The 23,226-nt window shown below is 37.4% G+C and overlaps 1 protein-coding gene across 9 annotated transcripts in view; it reads right to left on the bottom strand.

The window, feature by feature from the left end:
* LOC128686900 (zinc finger and BTB domain-containing protein 14) overlaps nucleotides 1-23,226 on the bottom strand; it is a 407,181-nt gene that overhangs the window by 45,321 nt on the left and 338,634 nt on the right. Inside the window, exon 5 of one of the 9 annotated variants that reach the window (XM_053774146.2) lies at nucleotides 1,562-4,053. The exons of 5 other annotated variants lie outside the window; for them this stretch is intronic. In XM_053774146.2, coding sequence (XP_053630121.1) covers nucleotides 3,640-4,053 — 414 coding nt within the window. In that variant the 3' untranslated portion in view covers nucleotides 1,562-3,639. Of the gene's footprint in view, nucleotides 1-1,561; nucleotides 4,054-4,482; nucleotides 4,858-16,052; nucleotides 17,967-21,406; nucleotides 21,919-23,226 lie in introns of those variants that run through there. 3 more of the 9 variants (XM_053774155.2, XM_053774144.2, XM_053774158.2) reach the window with 3 other exon arrangements.

Genomic DNA, 23,226 nt, shown 5'->3' with positions numbered 1-23,226 from the left:
CCCAAACTTACAGTTCCCGTCACTGACCTTCAGCTTATTGGACGCAGGGTGGTTTTTGGAGACATTTTATGGAAAAAAAAAGCGTCTAATAGGCAGCGAAATACGGTATATAAGGAAGATTATTTTCCAGCAAGAGTGGGCATTAGACAAGGTGACATCACTGTGGTTATTTAAATGTATTTGTGGATGAGGTTATAAAAGTAATGAATGCTAGAGTATTGGGAAGAGGTGATGACTTTGAAGCTATGGAATTATGTACAGTATAAAGCAGTTGTGTCTTTGCTGATGACAGTGCTGTTGCAGGAAATTAAAAAAAAATGTTGCAGAGGTTGATGAAGGTTTAACCCGTAAACGGTCCAAACAGATCTACGTTCACATGTGTAGTGCTACAAAAGTAGATCTACTTTTTTTTACATATTTTCAAATATAACAAAAAAAAAAAAAGTAGATCAAAGTTTTTTTACACATTTTCAAATGTAAAAAAACAAAAAGATCTACTTTTTTTTACATACTTTTAAATGTTGAAAAAACGTATATATACGTTTGGACCGTTTACGGGTTAAAGGTTGTATAAACAAAGTTGAAAGTGAACACAGAAAAGAGCATGGTGATTATAATAAACAGATAAATTATTAAAGACTGGACATTAGATATCAGAAACAGAATATATTTAGATGGGTCAATTAAATACAAGATGAGCCATATAATAAATGAGTGAAAAATGTTGAGGAGTCTGTGGAAAAAGTTTACCAATGGATGCAAAAAAAATGACTTGATCAGAGTTTTGTAGTGCCAACACTTCTGTCAGGGTGTGAGACAGTCTTTGAATGGTGCAGCCGGGAAGATCCCACTGATCAGTGTAAGGTATAAATGTTACGTAGAGAATAAGTAATGAGGAAATTAGGATACAGTTTAGTGGTATGAAAGGTATAATTTGGGTAGTAAAAGAAGGGTTGATGAGATGGTTTAATAATTTCATAAAGCTGGAGCAAGTTATGTCAGCCAAGAGGGTGTAGTTACAGGATAGATATGAAGAGGTACCAAGGACATCCCAGGAAGATGGGGTAGAGGAAGAGAATGAACAATTTTTTTTGAGTTATAGGAGCATAAATATCCAGCACGAATACATGATAGATTGAAGTGAATGGTGACAAGTGTTTTTTGGGGTTTGACATACTGTTGGAGTGTGTTAAAAGTGAGATGAAAGTATTCTGGGGAAACTGGTTGGTCAGACTAGATTTCTGGAGGCAGAACATACATTAGCTGCATTCTGAAGGATGGGTAGAGATACTGCTATTTACTTTAGGGTCATTTGAATTGTGATATCCACCCATTTCTGACAAAACAGCTACTGAATGAATAATGGTGAATGTGTTAACTTCTTTGGGGGCACCTGACTTAATGGGCAATGACTGATGCAGTAATACTCTCCTTCTCTCCCTATCTTGTGTATATGTGAACAGTGTATATGTGTGTGTGTTTCTATGTATGTATATTATAGCACTAACATTTAGATAATCTGTAACATAAACAGTGTAAGAGGGATGCAAAATGAATGTCATTCAAGTTTAATGTTTTACTGCCTTATAAGCATGGGTATTCAGATGTGGTATATATTGTTTTGGCCCTAATTTGATTTTGATAATTTACAGAAACACTATAGATTTTGCCTTTCCCATAACCTTTCACATCACACGTCTCATAATTTGTGGAAGCTGAGGTGCAATTATACCTTCCTAGTACTTCATTATGGAGAATCCTAAACTATGTGGACTAATTTTTTTTGAATGCTCAAGGAAAAAAAAGTTACTGATGTCAGAAGGGAATAATTTTGGTCAAATTAATTGGTACACTGAAGATAATCATACATGAACTGCATTTTAGAGTCCATGATTTTCCTGCATAACCAATTTCAAAACTAATATCCCAGAAGCTTTGTCCCATAAAAATTCTGACAGTATTCTATGATAAGTGGAATTATAATAGTACGTATGTAGATAAAAAACTTTTCATTAAGAATCTCCATCACAAACACTATCTTAATTAATAAAAGAAAACCACATTAACACTGAGTTTGAAATAATATTAGGTCACAGGACATGACCTCTCCAACCACAGAGGTCATAAGCTGTGGTGAAATTATTATATTCAAAGTGCTAAACTCGTAAGGGTGATGCAGTGCTGCAGGGCAGAGGTGAGGGAGGGAGGGAAGAGATGGTGGAGGTGAAGGAGAGGATAAAGATGGTTGAGGTGAGGGAAAAAGGAGAGATAGTGGAGGTGAGAGAGGGAAGAGATAGTGGAGGTGAGTGGAGGGGGAAAAGATGGTAGAGGTGAAGGAGAGGATAGAAACAGTGGAGGTGAAGGAGAGGATAAAAACAGTGGAGGTGAAGGAGAGGATAAAAACAGTGGAGGTGAAGGAGGGGAAACAGGTTGAGGTGAAGGAGGGTAAACAGGTGGAGGTGAAGGAGGGGAAACAGGTTGAGGTGAAAGAGGGGAAATAGGTTGAGGTGAAGGAGGGGAAACAGGTTGAGGTGAAGGAGGGTAAACAGGTGGAGGTGAAGGAGGGAAAACAGGTTGAGGTGAAAGAGGGGAAATAGGTTGAGGTGAAGGAGGGGAGAGGGAAAACAGGTTGAGGTGAAGGAGGGGAAATAGGTGGAGGTGAAGGAGGGGAAACAGATGAAGGTGAAGGAGAGGAAACAGGTGGAAGTGAAGGAGAGGAAACAGGTTGAGGTGAAGGAGGGGAAACAGATGGAGGTATTAAGAAAATAACATTTACTGAAACAATGGGAGCTACAGTTGATGAAACAAATTTGTGCTAATCAACAAATCAAAGATGGGAAGGTGAGAAGAGGGCAGACAGTGTGCCACAGGTTCTTTATCTTTCTTAATAATATATTTTTATAACTTATTTTCATGTCACTGTGAAATTATCAAAGCTCTAAGTTATCTGGATTTGCACACTGCATAAAGGCATTATGAGGTGAGAATATGGCTTAGATATCTGGCAGATCACAAGGAATAAACTTACATCACCACTCATTTACAGCTACATTGATCAAGTCTTGGCAACAAACAGTACAGGTGCTCCTTGACTTATGTGGTTCGACTTATGATACAGTATTTTGACTTTACAATGATGCAAAAGCAATTACATACTCTGGAGATGAAACTTAAGATAATTACCCAGCATGAAGGTGGCAAATCTGCAACTTGTATTCATCTGGTTATTTTTTAATTCTGGTATGTAGTTACAGTAATTATTTGTTTATTTACTTATTGAGTGACAGTGGTTATTTATTTACTTATATAGCATATCGTATTCATATTCAACTTATGGTATTTTCAACTTACAATGAATTTGAAGGGACATATCCCCACTGTAAGTCAAGGAGCACCTGTACATTGAATCCCTGTCAGAGCGCAACAACTTTTGAGGTAATCTACGACTATCGCACTTACGCTGTGTCTGAGCGAACCCTTAAAAGTCTTCATCTAACCCACTGATTTAACAACCAAGAACATAATGCACATTAGACTCATTTTAAAAAAGTTATTTATCTTTCTATTGAATTTCAAGTATTTTGAAGGGCAACTAAAATAAAATTATATACTGTACTTTCAAATCAAGTAAAAGATATTTTATGAGTCATTGCATGGTTCTTCATGGCTCCTATTTGAGTGAGAGTCTAATATGTGTAGAGCAAAGGCGACAGTTGTGATAGTTGTGAAATCACAGAGACGACACTGGAGAGCATTGTGAGGTCGTCTGAGAGCATGAACGCTAAGGTGACGCCTCAAATCAGAGCGCTGGCCTGCGCGATAAGGGCATATAGGGCAACCATGTCGTTTTTCGCCTGTGTGAGTCCTCAGATGGCGTAGTAGATTGGATTTTGAATCAGAGCGGTATTGACACTGCTGGCACCAGTACAGCTTATCCAGTCGATGGGCGGTCGCAGCATGACGGCTCAGCTCAGCGGCAGAGGGGAAGGCACGGGTGCAGATTGGACACACGAGACGCCCACCCCCCAACGCTGCTACTGCCCTTTGCACTGCCTGCAATAGAGAGCACTGTCAGACCACCACACCAGCAGCAGCAGTGGTGAGAGGGATAGTCAGAGGTACAGGGCCACATGCAGCAGTTACTCAGGGAAGGGCATGGCAGACAGCATAGATCATGCACAGCAGTACAGTACCACCAGCCGCCACAATGATACTGTCACTCCACACGTTTCAAACATTTTACCACCTCAGTACATTATATATTGCAAAATTCCATAAAGTCTTAAGACTGAGACAAGAAGATATTAAATTTTCATTAATATCACTTGACCACTGCATTCCATGCTGTCATATATTGAGGCATTATTACTTATGGTACAGTATTCCTGGATACTTAAAACTTGATACTCCTTATGCACATTTATATAATTAAATGCCAACATACCAATACTTCAGATGGCTCCAAGTTATGACACAGATGCCAAAAAAATGCCATAACTATTGTGGTTGTGTGGCGGACATAGTAGACTGTTCCATGCCACGGTGATGTAAAAGCGTATGATCCTTGAGCGATGAGGAGTAGGCAGCACGGTACGGGCAATGAGGGCAGGCATATGGCTTCTCTCCAGTATGTATGCGAAGATGTTTGGTCAGGTCCGAGCGTTGTGTCGCTCGGTATGAACACTGAGGACATGGATATGGCTTCTCCCCGGTGTGACTTCTCACGTGTAGTTGTAAGTTGCTCTGCCACTGAAAACTCTTGCCACAAAACTCACACTGGAACTTCCTGTTGGCAGGTGCAGAGTGGCGGCGCCCATGAAGGTGAAGTTGTTCGGGGAATCTCATCACGCCACGCCACTGCAAACAGAAGGCCAGGTCAGGCAGTTGTGTTTCTCCACATCAACACTACTCTCAAAATCCGGTTTCTTCATTCACATACTCCTTTACAATGCTTGGTATCAGATAAGACAAAGCATTTATTAATTCAGCATATAACAGCATTTTCTATTTGTATATAAATAATTGGTTTTTAAGCACCATAGTTAAGATACACTCAATTTAAACATCTTTTGATGCATTTATATATTAACAGTGACCTATCATTAACATTAATAAAGAATGGCTTCCTTAAAACAAAATCTGACCAAACAACTGTACAAATGTACAATCTATCTCTAGAAAGAGATTAATTGTGACTTCCTTACGACAAAATTTGATAAGGCACCTGCAGAAAATTTCATTATTATATTCATGGCAAAACCACAAGGGTTATACAGCAATACACAACTACAATATCTACGAAAGAATTCTCTTCACACGTAAACATACACTCACACTGTATATGGAAAAATACTTTTGGATTTGCCTATTTTTTCTTCCAGTTCTTTAATTTTTGTCAACAAAAAATGCACAAAGACAGTTCTCTGAATTCATGCATATGCCGAGAGAGTTTAGTCCCAAACGCTGCAAATCGATAAATTTCTCCTTTCTACAAAAAAAAAAAAAAAAAAAAAAAAAAAAAAAAAAAAAAAAAAAAAAAAAAAAAAAAACCACTGAAACAGGTTTTCCGTGGGTACACGAGCAGCTGAAGCCACCAGATTTTTATATAAATTACTACAATATATGGAGTTTTAAAGATGTTAAATTTTTCTACCTGGCCATATTGCACATCAATAAATATGTTAAGTAGTTTTAAAAGTGTAGGCCACCATTGGCTTAGAAATAACAATAACATAAGTTTAAGCCAGCACTGGTTTACAATAAGATAACTTTAAGCCACCACTGACTTATTAATAACATTAGGGAGAAGTTTAGAGAGAAATGGACACAAATACATTCTGCAAGGACATCATACTGAAGGTGTCTCAAGCCATGGATCTGCAGTGCTTCAAATACACCACAAATATGAGAGAAAAGCAGCCTATATACAGTACTGCAGCAGGAGAGAAAGGAGGGAGGGAGGGAGATGGAAAAGAAGGGAGGAAGAGAAAGAGAAGAGGAAAAGAGAGAGAGAAGAGGAAAAGAGAGAGAGAAGAGGAAAAGAGAGAGAGAAGAGGAAAAGAGAGAGAGAAGAGGAAAAGAGAGAGAAGAGGAAAAGAGAGAGAGAAGAGGAAAAGAGAGAGAGAAGAGGAAAAGAGAGAGAGAAGAGGAAAAGAGAGAGAAGAGGAAAAGAGAGAGAGAAGAGGAAAAGAGAGAGAGAAGAGGAAAAGAGAGAGAGAAGAGGAAAAGAGAGAGAGAAGAGGAAAAGAGAGAGAGAAGAGGAAGAGAGAGAGAGAAGAGGAAGAGAGAGAGAGAAGAGGAAGAGAGAGAGAGAAGAGGAAGAGAGAGAGAGAAGAGGAAAAGAGAGAGAGAAGAGGAAAAGAGAGAGAGAAGAGGAAAAGAGAGAGAGAAGAGGAAAAGAGAGAGAGAAGAGGAAAAGAGAGAGAGAAGAGGAAAAGAGAGAGAGAAGAGGAAAAGAGAGAGAGAAGAGGAAAAGAGAGAGAGAAGAGGAAAAGAGAGAGAGAAGAGGAAAAGAGAGAGAATATAAAAAAGAGAGAGATGAGGTATAGAGAGAGAGAAGAGGAATAGAGAGAGAGAAGAGGAATAGAGAGAGAGAAGAGGAAAAGAGAGAGAGAAGAGGAAGAGAGAGAGAAGAGGAAGAGAGAGAAGAAGAGGAGAGAGAAGAGAAGAGGAGAGAGAGAGAGAAGAGGAAGAGAGAGAGAGAAGAGGAAGAGAGAGAGAGAAGAGGAAGAGAGAGAGAGAAGAGGAAGAGAGAGAGAGAAGAGGAAGAGAGAGAGAGAAGAGGAAGAGAGAGAGAGAAGAGGAAGAAAGAGAGAGAAGAGGAAGAGAGAGAGAGAAGAGGAAGAGAGAGAGAGAAGAGGAAGAGAGAGAGAGAAGAGGAAGAGAGAGAGAGAAGAGGAAGAGAGAGAGAGAAGAGGAAGAGAGAGAGAGAAGAGGAAGAGAGAGAGAGAAGAGGAAGAGAGAGAGAGAAGAGGAAGAAAGAGAGAGAAGAGAGAGAGAGAGAGAGAGGAAGAGAGAGAGAGAGAGAGAGAGAGAGAGAGAGAGAGAGAGAGAGAGAGAGAGAGAGAGAGAGAGAGAGAGAGAGAGAGAGAGAGAGAGAGAGGAGAGAGAGAGAGAAGAGAGAAGAGAAGAGAAGAGAAGAGAGAAGAGAGAGGTGAAGACAAAGAAAGAGGGAAAGACAAAGAAAGAGGGAAAGACAAAAAGGGGAAGAGGAAGAGGAAGATAGGGGAAGAGGAAGAGAGAGGGGAAGAGGAAGAAAGAGAGAGAAAGATGGTAGTAGTAATACTACTCGCCTTTCCTATCCCCATAACTAGCTTGTTTTCTCCTCTCACAGTCATACTGAAACATCTTCATTAAGTGGCCTCAGTGAATACACTTGTGTCCTAGTTCCTCTAAGTCATCAAGATTTACTGCCTTCTTATTACCAGAGGCAAGTTTTTTACATTGTAACTCAATATATATTCACCAACAACCATCCAAAGTATCTTCAATATGACTTGGCAGATGTAATAAGGGAATATTTTTTTTTTACACACTGGCTATCTCCCACCGAGGGAAGGACAACCCCCCAAAGAGGAAACACGTTCACTGTCATTCATTCAATCACTGTCTTGCCAAAAGTGTGCTGACATAGTTCAGATGACCCTCTGAAAATATATATCTCAGTTGCAAATTAATTTAGAAATATTTGGTGTTTAGTGATGCATAATGCACATTGTCGCTCACCCATTATTAAAATCTAGTTCATAGATGTGTAGGGATCCAGAAGTATCATTCAGGAGCCTGAATAATGAAGTTCCAGAGATATTACATGAAGTAACACACTGCCACAAGTAATATATCCATTAATGTTATCTCTTATGGGTTCTGGGAATTGTAGCCTTCACAGCCCTGCCTCAAACTAGGCCTAAATAAAAATACGTATTGCAAAACATAACACCTGAACCTTGAACTTGAACTTAACATAATCAGTACTGGTAAAAATGGTATGTAACATTGTTGGAAAAAGACACAAAGTGCACTGGAAGTGTTTGGATCATGGGACCCAAACAGTTCCTCCTCCACCCTCAGAATAATACCTTTCATATTGTCACTTTCTTCTGTTTTCTTCGCTCCTTATTCTCTGCTTAATATTCATGCAAACATTATTCTTAAATACGTAATAACATTTTCACTCATTTGCAAATAATAACACTCACTCATTCACATATAAAATAATTTTTTTTTATATAAGTGTTCTAAATGTATGCTATGCATTATTTTGTATTCTTTGGCTGGTAGAGAATTTTGCACATATTGTACTGTAAAGCTGGTTTACAGAAGTTTGTTAAGAAAGACGTATCACAAGTTTGTTGTCATTAAAACAAATCATGAGAGTCAAGTAAAACATAAATGAAACTTGGAATAAAGAGCCACATGCACATAATAAATTTAATAAAGGAGACATATTGCCACAGGTGGCTGTTTTAAAAACCCATCAGTGGCAATATGTCTCCTTCAATTAATGTCTTTATTGTGCATATACCTTTATTACCACCTATACTTAAAAATAAAACTGTTTCTGTACACAAGGTTAAACACTCATATTTAGTTCAAGAGTGAGTATGTAATGAATTGTAAATCCCTGGCAGGTTCAACGTATTGTGTAGTATACTGTATTTCTGTAGCCTTACAGAGATGTAATTATTATTATAATCAAGGGGGTAGCGCTAAACCCATAGGATTATACAGCGCCTGTTGGGGGGATGTGGAAGGTATTCAGTATTAATTCAGGGAAATGGAGCACAGATCCAATTCCCTAGATCTAGAGCCCCTCACCAGAGTCAAGGAACCTTCCTAGAGGGGTACAGACATATAAAAAATACTTCTCATGTCACACTTCCTACTAGGATCAAAAGCACTTCTTTTTAAATGCTGATCTCACTTTCAAACTGATGCTTAAATCAACTATTGCTTCTTAAAGCTTTCTAAAACACTTTGATGTGGGTCAACAGTGCTATTAATGCAAATTTTTTATTAATTTTACTCCTGCCAGCTTCAGGAGGGGTTATCTGTGACTTTAAATGACTGGGGGAATGACTCCTGTGTCCAAGCTCCATCTCCACATGACAAATGTGTTTTGCAGTTTTTGACGGGTATGAGTGCACGGGCATACTATCAATGGCTTTTTTCTTTAAGTTGAGTGGGGTTACCATTATCAAGTAGGGTTACATTAGAAACTTCAGAGATGCTGGCAGAGTTCTGTGTCTCATTAATGAAAAAATAAATTGGATTGTTTCTCTTTAAATGGACTAATGGCTCACTGAGCACAAGTTATATTGTTTTGCTTACAATGTTTTGCACATACTATATAAAAAAAAGTATTTTGGGTTTCTTTCAATTTCATTAATTACTTTTTGCTCCCACTGTCTCTCTTGGACTCTTTAATGATGTACATTATTCAGTTTTGTCTCAGTATTTTTAATTTTTATTCCTTTAGTCTAGTCTTGAGAAAGTGAGAGACCTTTGATAAATTCAATAAGTCTTCATCCTGGCCTACATGTTGAGGGAGCATTTCTCTCTTCCTAACCCAAATCTTTTGCTCTTTTTTCTTAGTATGAGCCTGGATCCCACTTCTAGTGCTCCTGTTTACCTAACATAAATTGGTGTTTTTGAAGTTGCATTGCAGAGAAGAGGACCCAAGGGGTCCAATGGAAATTAGCCACAATGTTTGGCTTCCTACTGTTATCCAGAGTTATTGACCCTCTGGGGTTAATACTGAAAAAAAGTGCTGATTGTTTATGATTTTGGATGCAATTTCGAGGAGCTTCACTCATCTCGTCATAACCTGTGAGCTCACATCTAAGCTGGTATCATTACACAACTCAGTTCTCTTTTACTGCTTCCATAATTTTATTTTAATCATGGGAAAGCACTAAAACCTTAATGGGTCATATATGTAGCACCAATGGCATGGGAGGTTATTATTATTTTTTAACTTAATGACTGTTTCTTGCCAAGACGGAGTGACCCATTGAAGAAAACACATTCACCAACATTCATCCAATCACTGTCTTTTCAGAAGTATGCTGACATTACAGTCAGATTATCTACTTTGACTGCAACATCCCTGCCCCTCCTTCATAACTGTATATTCATAGGGAAGTGCTAAACCCACAAGGGCAGAACAGTTCCTAAAGAATAGCAGATAACTAGGATGGAACTGAGTTATGATAATGCAGTTCAAATTTCCTTTGATATACCTTTGATGAATAACAAAAAAAGGCACAATACCGTGACTGGAACGATACACAAATAACCTGGTCCGACTTGGACCGAAACGTCGTCGTAAGCTTCTCTCTTTTATGTGTGGGTTATTTGTGTACCTTTGATGGGTTTCAAGGGTCCTACTACCATTCTCAGAGCCTGGCCATGGGCCAGGCTCATCTGATGCTAGCCTGGTCAACCAGGCTGTTGCTGCTGGTGGCCTGCTGCTGTACATATCCATCACAGCCTGGTTGATCTGGCACCTAGAAGGTGCTATTTTAGAGCAGATAATATGATGTTTCATTTTTCTCATTCCATATCTAGTGTGCAGAACATATGTCCTCATGCTGTCCCTGATATCTTTCATCTCTAGCACTTTAGGGTACCTCCATGTTGATTAGGGGCTCTTAATCCAAGAAATTAGAGAGGTGTTGATAAGTTGCAGTTTAAATAACTATAGTATAGGCATGCCTCTGGCACAACAGTGATGGGGTGAATGATGATGAAAGTGTTTTTTCTCTTCGGGTCATCTTGCCTTGGTGGGAAACAGCCGATGTGTAATAAAATATAAACAATAGTAAATAATGCATCTAGAAGTTTATGGACATTCTAAAACAGATCCATTCAAAATAAACTATAGTTTATGGCATGTTGCTGATAATGGAATTTTAACTTAATACTGTACAGCGGTACCTCGAGTTTCGAACAGCTCCCACCTCAAACAATTATGTAAGTGTAGTATTTTTGTAAGTGCATTTTTGGGGGTTTGAAACGGACTAATCTAATTTACATTATTCTTTATGGGAACAAATTCGTTCAGTATCGTCACTCAAACAGTCTTCTGGAATGAATTAAGTTCATAACTCGAGGTACCACTGTAATTATGACCACATTTCATTAACTTATAAGAAATGAAGCAAAAAATCTGACTATAATGTAATAACCTTGTATAGTACTGTACTGATAGATTTTATTCAACTATTAAAGCCATATATTGGTATTTATTTGTTTTACCTTAATGGCCATGTCCCATCAAGGCAGAGCAACACAAAGAAGAAAACACATTCATGATCATTCCTTCACTTGCTGTCTTGCTAGAAGTGTGCCTACACCCTTCAGGGTGCAGGCACTATCCTTCCCACCTCCAGGACTCAAGTCTGGCCTTTTCATTAGTGTGACTTTGTAAATGGTCCAAGCCAGACCAAAACATCATCATAAGCTCCTCTCTTCTACGTGCGAGTTATTTGTGTAAAAACCACTTTGTCTCCACTCCTATCTAACGTGTTCACACAAGCCTGCTGGATGCTGAAGCCCCTAAAATTCAAAGCCTTTTTTATCTCCTTCCTTCAACCGTTCCTCGGACAACCCCTTCCACTCCTACCTTCTGCCCCAGATTTATACACTCTGTCAGCTCATTCCTCTCCATCCTCCCTATATGCCCATACCACCTCAACACTCCTTCCTGCTCTCTCTCTCTCTAACAATCCCTCCTGCTTTTGTCCTGACCCCACATTGTCCTTTGATTTTCTACACACTGAATTTACTGCATGATATTTGCTCCCCCTCCAGCAAACACACACACACACACACACACACACACACTGGCAAGGAAATACTGTACCAGACATCAATATATTATTTCTCGAGTGAATCAACAAAAGAAAATTTTTACATATTTTTACATTTATTTATGAAATTTACAAGTCCTTGAACATAAATTAGAATATTTTTCTTTCACATGAGAAAGCTAAAAAAGAAAAAAAAATTACATCACATTTAAGAGGTGAAATGCTGAACGACTGGTAAACACAGTTGTATGTCTAGCCTTTGTTTACTGTCAGTCAAGAGTACATAGTTATTGTCAGTTGGAGTAAGTAGTTACTGTCAGTTGGAGTACACAGTTACTGTCAGTTGTAGTACACAGTTACTATCAGTTGGAGTACATAGTTACTATCAGTTGGAGTACATAGTTACTGTCAGTCAGAGTGCTTAGTTACTGTCTGTCAGAGTACACAGTTACTGTCAGAGTACTTAATTACTGTCAGTTGGAATACATAGTCTAAGTACATAGTTATGTCAGAATACACAGTTACTGTCAGTTAGAGTATATACTTAGTTACTGTCAGAGAACATACTTAAGGAGACTGCTACAAATTTTTAGTTGTTTTCTTGGCACTTAAACAAATAACAAACTTTATTATCAGACTGTGCATAATTGTTAAAATATTATATGAAGTTTATTTCATGCATTTTGAAAACCCCTGGTTATGCAGAGCACTTTAGGCAGACCAAAACTAGAATTTAAAATTACTTGTGGGGAACCCTAAATATGATCAGCTCTAAATTTTCAATGCTGGTTTAGTGTGTTTAGGAGAGGGTTCATGCAACTCTTGGTCAGTGTTATATAGATTATTCCAGGATTCTTGTAGGCTCAATAAGTTTAAAGTTTTTTCGAACTATCCAAACAAGAGGAGAATGAAATTACCGTATTTTACGGTGTCGAAGATGCTATTTTTTCCCAAAATAAATCTTGAAAATTTACCCAGCATCTTGGAGGCCGAAGTCCCATTTATCTTTTTTTTCCAAAATTTAGCCAATCTGAACTTAGGGGATTGGGGGGCATCAACACCAAAGTGTCTTGTTTGCTGTGAAATATGGTAATCTCTGAGCTTACCACACCCCACACATGGAAGGCATTAAGGAGAGCATGTCTAGTGTTCTCACTAGACAACTAACATTATCTGCCATGGTGGCGTAGTGATCTAGAGCATCGAGAGTTTAGTGTGCTTCCTGGGAGGCTGCCTAAAATTTTGGATTCAGGTCTATGACACAGGCATATACATGTGTGTGTGTGTGTGTGTGTGTGTGTTTGTGTGTGTGTGTGTGTGTGTGTGTGTGTGTGTGTGTGTGTGTGTGTGTGTGTGTGTGTGTGTGTGTGTGTGTGTGTGTGTGTGTGTGTGTGTGTATATATATATATATATATATATATATATATATATATATATATATATATATATATATATATATATATATATATATATATATATATATACACACACAAACACCGTAGACCCTTATATTACACAGATTTTGGCATGTTTTGGATATTACACTATTGAAAAATTGCGGCACAATTTTATACAATACTTCATAAAATTAACTTAACACGGTTCCATTTGCAGGCGAGGAAACAATTTCCCCAGCTCAGGCTGCTGCCTGGCTGTGGGTCAGATCATTGTGTCAGTGGGGGGAAGACCTACTGCCATCCCCTGCCACCCCATCCCAGCCTTCGTGAATATGTGTCCAGTACCATTCTCCCCTAGGAGCTAGCTGTGTTTGTGAATTGTGTTTTGATCTTTTAATTGCCATATCTTGTATCTGCCAAGCAAGCATGGCACCCAACAGGCATAGGAGTGTTACTGAAAGTGGCAAGTAAAGGTATAAGTGTTTAAGTCTCAGAGTTATGAAGAAAATAGAGATATTAGACAAGAGAGAGCCTATGGCCTTAATGAAGTGGCAGTTTGTACAATTAAAAAGAATAAGGTATACATATATGAGTTTGTGTGATGAATAACTGACTGACTTATTTGACTGACTTACTGAATGACTTGACTGATTTACTGACTGATTTGACTTTATTGACTTAAAGTTAGACTTCTTCATTGAGGAGGACCCCGACAAATCTAGAAGGAGTGCTCTGAAACGGTGTGTAGAGCAGCTGATACCTTACCATCTGTTGTATAATATACTGCAGGGTAAAACAGCCCAGAAATCCATTACAGAATTTATGCACAGCATAACTCTCCACTCTCTTCACAATCATTGACAAACACCAGCACCCACACTTTAAGGCAAGAAATACTATTATTTCTGTTGTATTTGTAGTCTTAAGCAGTAAAAACAACATAATACATCACGACAATGAACAACAATTACATATTCACTTTTATTTTTGTTAGCTCTGGAGGTCTAAAAAAAAGTTGTTTGGCTTTTTTTGGGTTCCCAGGAATGTAACCATATTTTTCCCATAAGTTCTTCAGTTTACCTAACATGGCATTTTCAGGAACGTAACTACCGTGTAATATAAGGGGTCTAATGTATGTGCATGTGTATGTATGTATGTAAAAAATCGCGAACACAATGCTCACCAACGCTTCCGGAATGGACAAAGCTCGTCTCCTAGTGGTGAAGGCACCACACTCAGGAGATTTCCTTCTGGCTGTTCCCAATTTCTCCCTGGGCACTCGACTCGACCCACAGGCCATTCGGACTGGTGTTGCTCTTCACCTAGCCGCCCCCATACTCACTAAACATAGGTGTATTTGCGGCAGGGCGACGGCTGATCAATTCGGACTTAATGGTCTCATGTGTCACACATCAGAAGGAAAGTATGCTAGACATGAGGAGGTAAACGACATCATAAAGAGAAGCCTCACCAAAGCCTGTTGCCCAGCCCAATAGAAACCCCAAGTGCAGAGGTCTGACAGAAGTCAAAAGCATCATGATGGAGCCATTATGCTACCCTGGAAGGATGGTAAGCATGTTGCCTGGGACTACACCTGTGCCGCCACAATGACAGATACCTACTTGCCATACTCTGTAGATGAAGGGGGTGGAGCTGCCAGCCACAGGGAGACCCAGAGGACCCTCAAATATGAAGGCTCTCCCCCTTGCTATAACTTAATCCCAATAGGGTCGGAGATCCTTGGAGCATGGGCAAGTGTGTTCTAAAGTTCTTCAAAGAGCTGGGTGAAAAACTCATCATAGAAACCAAGGACCACAGGGCAACCAGCTTCCTCTTTCAGAGACTCATTGTTGTGATCCAGAGGGGAAATGCCTGCAGCATTCTGGGCACATGGCCCACCGTCAGGGAGCTGGACAAAGCATTCGAGATGTAGCCTTGAGTTGTCATCTGTGTTGTTCTACTCCCTTTTGTAATTTTGTCAATGTATTTTGTCTTTAAATAAAGTTTCCACAGTATGATATATATATATACATATATATATATATATACACATTATATATATATATATATATATTATATATATATATATATATATATGTATATAATATATATATATATATATATGTCTGAGGGCAATGTGTGGTGTGAATATAATGCAGAGAATTCGTAGTTTGGAAGTTAGGAGGAGGTGCGGGATTACCAAAACTGTTGTCCAGAGGGCTGAGGAAGGGTTGTTGAGGTGGTTCGGACATGTAGAGAGAATGGAGCGAAACAGAATGACTTCAAGAGTGTATCAGTCTGTAGTGGAAGGAAGGCGGGGTAGGGGTCGGCCTAGGAAGGGTTGGAGGGAGGGGGTAAAGGAGGTTTTGTGTGCGAGGGGCTTGGACTTCCAGCAGGCATGCGTGAGCGTGTTTGATAGGAGTGAATGGAGACAAATGGTTTTTAATACTTGACGTGCTGTTGGAGTGTGAGCAAAGTAACATTTATGAAGGGATTCAGGGAAACCGGCAGGCCGGACTTGAGTCCTGGAGATGGGAAGTACAGTGCCTGCACTCTGAAGGAGGGGTGTTAATGTTGCAGTTTAAAAACTGTAGTGTAAAGCACCCTTCTGGCAAGACAGTGATGGAGTGAATGATGGTGAAAGTTTTTCTTTTTCGGGCCACCCTGCCTTGGTGGGAATCGGCCGGTGTGATAATAAAAAAAAAAAAAAATAAATATATATATATATATATATATATATATATATATATATATATATATGCATATATGCACAAGAATACATCTGTGCACACAAGCACACAAAAATACATTTGTACACACATGCACATAATACATATGTATCTTTATATTCTGTTGCAATGAAATTTTATGAACTGCCCAACAGCATTCCTTTTATGTATACTGAGGTAGAGGGGGTCTAGGCTTGCTTATAAGATGAGGATAGTGTTCTTGGATTGTGCAATGACCAAACCAGATCAAGTACATGATTATGATGCTGACTGAAATCTGGATAAGCAGGCTGTATTATATATATCTGACATTTATAATCTAAATCAGGAGTACCTAACCTTTTTTAGGATTAAAGACCCCTATGAATTACCCAATATATCTCCATATCCCCTTCGCTAGACTGTCGAAATCATCACCACCAGTCCTATTAGGTACCAGTATGACTTTAAAAGATATCAATAACTTGATTTTACTTTACATATGGATAACTAGCTACAGAACAACTGATAGTTTATTCTATTCAAACAACAACTCTTTTTAAAACTGTTCAGAGACTGAGTCTCATACCCCCATTATTTGGTACCCATATCCATACCAAGGGGTATGGATACCACTGGTTTAAAACCTGTTTTAAATAAATTACATCATATTCAGAATTTTTTAAAACAACATTTTTGTAGTTAGTAGAGGATTTTTTAGAATCTCTGGTAGAGAGTTCTGCACTTTCTGTCCTTTTATTTGCATAAAGTTTCTACTACCATAAGTCAAACATGAAGGACATCAGAGAAAACACCATTTATTTCCTGTATTCCAGCAATGCATTCTGTTATAGCTCTCCAAGAAGAGTTTTAGGACTGGGTTAATATTTGTATTGTGTGTCATGAATATATAGAATCTACATTAATAAGTGTAGTTGGTTTGTATATAGAGTAAATTTAAACCTTTGAATAATGTGAAAGGGTGGATGGGTATTGTCTGGAAACTGAGAGATTTTTGTTGAGCTATGATGGACTTTTGGGTGATTTGCTGTTGTAAATCCCTATGTATATATACATACCATAAATGAGGTAAGGAGAGATTAGAGAGTACTGTAGCACTGAGCGAGCAGTGATCATTGAGGTGCATTCCATGATCTGACCTTCAAACAACTTAATTGTATTAATTTTAGCATTCAAATAATCTAACTTCAACTTTACAACTACATAAATGTCAAGTGCTGTAGTTTTAGTCTGCCCAAAATGCTCTGTATAACCAGGGGCTTTTCAAAATGCATGAAATATGTCACCTGATTTTGTAACAATTATATACTACATGAAAAATAAAATTTGTTTCTTTATTTGTTAGTAATTTGGGCTGGGAAACTTGAGTACATATTGTGGAGCTCTTGTACGCATGGCTCGCCCATGCAATAACAATAACAAAATACTAAGCAAACGTTATGACCAATAAAAATCTATAATAAGTTATTTTTAAAAAATCTGGCAATATGAGTATCATATGATTCACAATGCTTATCTAATAAAAATATATTTCGTCCATACTGAAATTCCACTGACCAAATTCACCATTATTTAGTAAAATTCTTTTATTACTAATGTTTAAAATCAAAATGAAGATTTTCTTGTTGATGAATTGCAACTGATGATGCATTGACATTGTTGGTGCTGGCAGATGGCACGGTATTGGAAGAGTGACTTTGATTCTGATGTTGAGTCTGTCTCTGGTTTATGGCTTGAATGTGTGACTGGGGCTGCACGCGAGCTTGCGACGGCACGTGTTGCTGCCCCTGAACGACAGAAGGGCCTTGCTCGTGGCGTCGTAAGTGCAGCCTGAGATGCGTTCGCTGGGAAGCACGGTAAGGGCAGTGAGGGCAGGCATAGGGTTTCTCGCCAGTATGAGTACGAACGTGTTGAACAAGAACATCCGAGCGCACAAAACACTTGCCACAGTAGCCACAAACTTTGGAACCTCTCCCGCGGCGCCCATACACGCTCATCATGCCGCCTACGCTGCCCAGAGCCCCCAACTGGAAAAACAAAGATAACACAGCGTCACTCTTCCAACCTTCTCTCTGACAATATCGTATGTTCGCTATAACATAGCACTGCACTCTTCCCCATATCTGACATAATCGCGTCATTCACTGGAATTAATACTGTACGTATAATTTCAATGAGTGATAATAAAACCATAAAAAAATCGTTTGAGTATTTCTGGATGTGTGATTAAGTACCTGTATATCCAGTTATAATGCTTTCAGAAAGTAACTTCATACTCACTATTGCTACACTTCCATTCTAATCTACTGACTTGGCAACTTTCTTATGTTTAAAATACAAGGAAAAAATGTATGAAAAATACAATATATATATATATATATATATATATATATATATATATATATATATATATATATATATATATATATATATATATAAAATGTATGTATATGTGTGTGTGTGTGTGTGTGTGTGTGTGTGTGTAAGCACATGAAAGCACTTAGGTGTTTTTCCTGTTTTCACTGCAGTATTTGTATACATATATGTATTCTCAATTGAGCATTTATTTATTTATTTATGAATAAAGTCAATGAACTTCTAATATTTACACAAATATAAATTTTAATACTGTAACACTGAAACTGTATTATCATATAAGAGTAATCTAATGTAATTTAATACAGGAAATAACTGAGGGAGAGGCTTGCCATGTGTATCATGTGCAACTGTGTCCCTCAGTGGAGAGTTAATATATGTAGTGTGGGTACCTGTGACTAGTTTCAAGGAGTCTTCTATTATCACAGCTTAGCTTAGAGATGTGTTTATTATGCAACATTTGGAATGACAAGTACCTCAATAATGCAATTATGCATTATTCATAATGATAAGTACCTCAATAACACAGTTGTTATGCAGCATTCAGGATAAGTACCTTAATAATGCAGTTACTATGCAGCATTTAAAATGATAAGTACCTTAATAATGCAGTTATTATCAAGACTACAGAATTTTTTTTTACTATTTCCAGCAAAGTCATACTAAAAATAAATAAAAGTGTCCCACGGGCTTTTGCAGAGAAAAAAAAAAAAGTACAAAAAAAAAAAGGGGGAAATTCAGAAACGTATTGCAGAATGTATATATAAGTGCACTAGAGACTGAATTATAGAGCATACCTAAATTGTGCAAGAAGTACAGTCATGTTATTTTAACTTGTTTCAGTATTATTAACCCGTAAACGGTCCAAGCAGATCTACGTTCACATGTGTAGTGCTACAAAAGTAGATCTAAGTTTTTTTTACATATTTTGAAATATAACAAAAAAAAAAAGTAGAGATCGAAGTTTTTTTTACACATTTTCAAATGTAGAAAAACAAAAAGAAGATCTACTTTTTTTACATACTTTCAAATGTTGAAAAAACGTATATATACGTTTGGACCGTTTACAGGTTAAAAAAGAGGTATAGTATACTCTATTTCATTAAAGTACAACCATGTCTCGATTAGTGTGGATGAATCCCGTGAAGTGGTCACAGTATTAAAATTATGTGTAATTTTTGTACATGACTTGGAGAGTTTGTGGGGAAAAGTAACATTAATTGTGCACTAAATCAAACTCTGGGCTAAATAACAATTTGCACCAAATCAAAGTTTGCACAAGACTGAAATTAACACCAAATCGTAATTTTCTCTAAACTGAAATTTGCACTAATTGAAACATGGCCATACTTTAGAATATTATTCCAAAGGAAAAATTTTTGACAATTTTCCTAAGGAAGGGTGAGGCTTCCCCTATCTCCTCAGTTTGTTTTGTTTTTTCTTACTAGATCTGCTTCAGTTACTGGGACAGCCTACACCATGACCAATTATTCTTGGCTATATTTTATTATCCGAGAAATCAGGTACTTTCCAATTTTTTATGCAATGATGGATTCAAAATGGAGGGCAAGTGTTACATAGGAGAGACCTGAGGATTGATGATGGATTCAAAATGGAGGGTAAGTGTTACATAGGAGAGACCTGAGGATTGATGATGGATTCAAAATGGAGGGTAAGTGTTACATAGGAGAGACCTGAGGATTGATGATGGATTCAAAATGGAGGGCAAGTGTTACATAGGAGATGCCTGGGGATGTGACTGCTGAACACAGTGCTCTTATTGTTTATTTGAACTGTTTTTAAACTGATTTTTTTTAATTTTGTGTAGAACAGGCTGTTACCAAATTCTGTGCACATTATAGAGTAGTTCTGATAGTTGAATGGGCAATTTCTTGTGCTCATTCAATAGAACGGATGGCATATAAGTAATATAGCTAGGAATAGGGTCAAACCGAGTGTTGAAACTGACTTAAAATAGGACTAAAATTGGGAGAAATCATTGATACGTAAGTGGCGCCCAGACCACCAACTTTGTGTCTGCATAATTCTTTAAATTTTCCATCAAATTTCTCATTTAAAAAAAAAAAAAAAAATGATAATTTGCCTTAGGAAATAACATAAAGACTACTAGGTGGCATCACAACAATGTTGTTCGCAGTGAGCCATTTTCTGCCAACTTCAACATGCCATAAAACGATAAGCTATCGAATTTTGTTTTCTTATTATTCTGCTCAAAAAACTGTGCCCCTTCAGTTTACACACACACACACACACACACACACACACACACACACACACACACACACACACAAAAAAAATCACAGAAAAAAAAAAAAAAAAAAAAAAAAAAAAAAACTTTTTCAAAATTTTGTCAAACCCACAATCCTATTTTTTTTTTTTTGAGGGCAAGTCATGATCAAGCCTTCATGGATTCTTGCCTTGGTACTTACCAACGTATCAGGGTTAGCTCTATAATACAGAATGTTATCCATCAATGGTTCTAGAGACCATATTCCCACATCTCGATTTCTTCCTTATACTCGCTCAAATTCTCAAATACACAGTCAAACATTACCATTATTCACACTGCTAAGCACTATTATTATTATACTTGTGGAGTGCTAAACCCTCAGGGGTCATACAGCATGTGAGGAATGGAAGGCCTCCAGTAGAAGACAGATCCAATTATCTGGATCAAGATTTCTTCAACATCCTCAAGGCACCTTCCTTGAAGGACCTGCCAGTTAATAGTCACCAGCTTAGCTTCACCATGCTGTAGTATTACTGGAGCCAAAGTATAATTTAATCATGATAAAACTGATATAATCTAATTTTCTCTTTTCAAAGTGAATAATAACTAATAAAAAAAATACTGTATCAGGAAGAACAAAGTGAAATGGGATAAAAAAAATATATATTTTAAGTACACTATGTGCAAGTATTCACATATACGAGTGTCAATAAAAAAAAAAAATTATGGGAAAACATAAGAGCATTTATTTGTTAAAAAAATTATTTCAAGTACATTACCCAATTAAAAAAATTAAAACTCTAAATGTATTTTAAAATTGTCATCTGCTTCTTATTCCTTCAATTAATTAAAAATATATACATTACATATAGGGTTTTCAAAAAATTAAAACTTTTAAAAATGTAAGAGAGTATGAGCCACACCCGAGCATAACACCTTCATTATTCATGCTTACCTCTGTACCCTTTATTTAAGACTGTTTATGATGCTCCTAAGTTATTTGAACTACAACTAAGACGCCAGATAAGTTACATATTAGGAATGTTTCCCGGCCAAGTGTTTCCTCTGTCATGGATCAATGCACTGTGGACAACCCTAATGTGCTTGTTGAGGGAACCTCTCTGTCTGGCTCGATGAGAACAGAAAGGGCACTGGAATGGCTTTTCTCCAGTGTGAGTCCTCATATGAGATGTTAATGTTGACATCTGGCATGCTTGATAGGGGCAGTGCGAGCAGGCGAAGGGTCTTTCCCCTGTGTGAGTCCGAATGTGGATCTCCAACTTGGCACGGGAGTCAAAATTTCTCTCGCATACGGGACAGGTTCGAAATACAGGTCCACGTTGCCGCTGCCGCTGGAACACAACAGAAAACGGCATGTCACTTGTACAGAAACAGCGAGTGACTTCTATATTAAACAATTATCAGTCTAATGACAATTATAATGACTAATCAACAAACCTCCACACCACATTTACAACATTAAGTAGTAAAGATATATGATACACGTATTAATGTTTCTTAACAGATCCCATAAAAGAAATTATGTCTGGCAGTTATTAAAGGCCCATGTCATGTAAGCTTTGATGTAATACCAATTACTGTTATACACTATTAAAAAAAAAAACCTAAACCTGTTTTATAACTAAACATTCAGTTATATTAAGAAAAACTAATGAAGTCATGAGAAGAGATGCAATAAATTTGCAACACTGATTCTCAATCATCAAAGATAAATAGAATATTTTTTTGTCAACTGCCAAGAACATGTATTAACCATTTACTGCTTTCTTTTAGTAATAAACAATAGACACTCTATTATTAAGTCACAAAAAAACCTCGAACAATGTGCACATAAGCACGATGGATCTGAAAGGGTTGAAAAAAAAAAAAAAAAGATTCCACATTGGTTCTTTGAAATATGCTTTTATTATTTGTCTTTTAAAACATCATGAGTATGGCAGTTATTGCATTTACCAAGAAAAAAAAATAAGCACGCTCAAAATCAAGTCGCTTGGAACTAAAGCACTACCACAGCAAAGGCTTAAAAATTAATGACTTCGATAAACCCTTTCCATGCATGGCACTGAGGCTGCTTCCTCGGTATTGTGTGAAAAAAGAAAATCCGTTGACTGAAGACTTGACTGAACTACAAATAAATGAGGTAATCCACGATGCCAAAAGTAATGCTCAATGTTTGTACCAAAATGAGGTGGTTTCATATAATACTGTAGCACCTGTACTGGTCATCAACACAGTACAGGGAAACTAGAATATGGTAGGTAAAAAAATAAAGCTTGGATGTTAAATATAAAAAAAAAATGCAAAAAAGGTCACTGATGTTCTTACAGTACTGTATTACCTAATGTTTATAGCAATGAGAACTTATGTAGCAATGTAATCCTGAGTTTGCCATAATAGATATGATAAATTTAACTGTTCAATTACTGTACGTACTTTATTAAGTGCATTTATCTGTGTATTGAAATTGAGTACAACTTGTTCATTTGCAACGAATGAAAATGTATACATAATCTTTTGCTAAAAACAAATACAGTATTGTAATAACAACATAATGAGAATGATAAATATTCATCACAATAAATTACACATAAATAAATACTTAAAATTAATGTCCATGTATCACAACCAAAAAAATACAC

Source organism: Cherax quadricarinatus, chromosome 7 (genome assembly GCF_038502225.1).
Source record: "Cherax quadricarinatus isolate ZL_2023a chromosome 7, ASM3850222v1, whole genome shotgun sequence".
Classification (NCBI taxonomy): domain Eukaryota; kingdom Metazoa; phylum Arthropoda; class Malacostraca; order Decapoda; family Parastacidae; genus Cherax; species Cherax quadricarinatus.
This window is presented reverse-complemented; position numbering and strand designations above follow the sequence as displayed.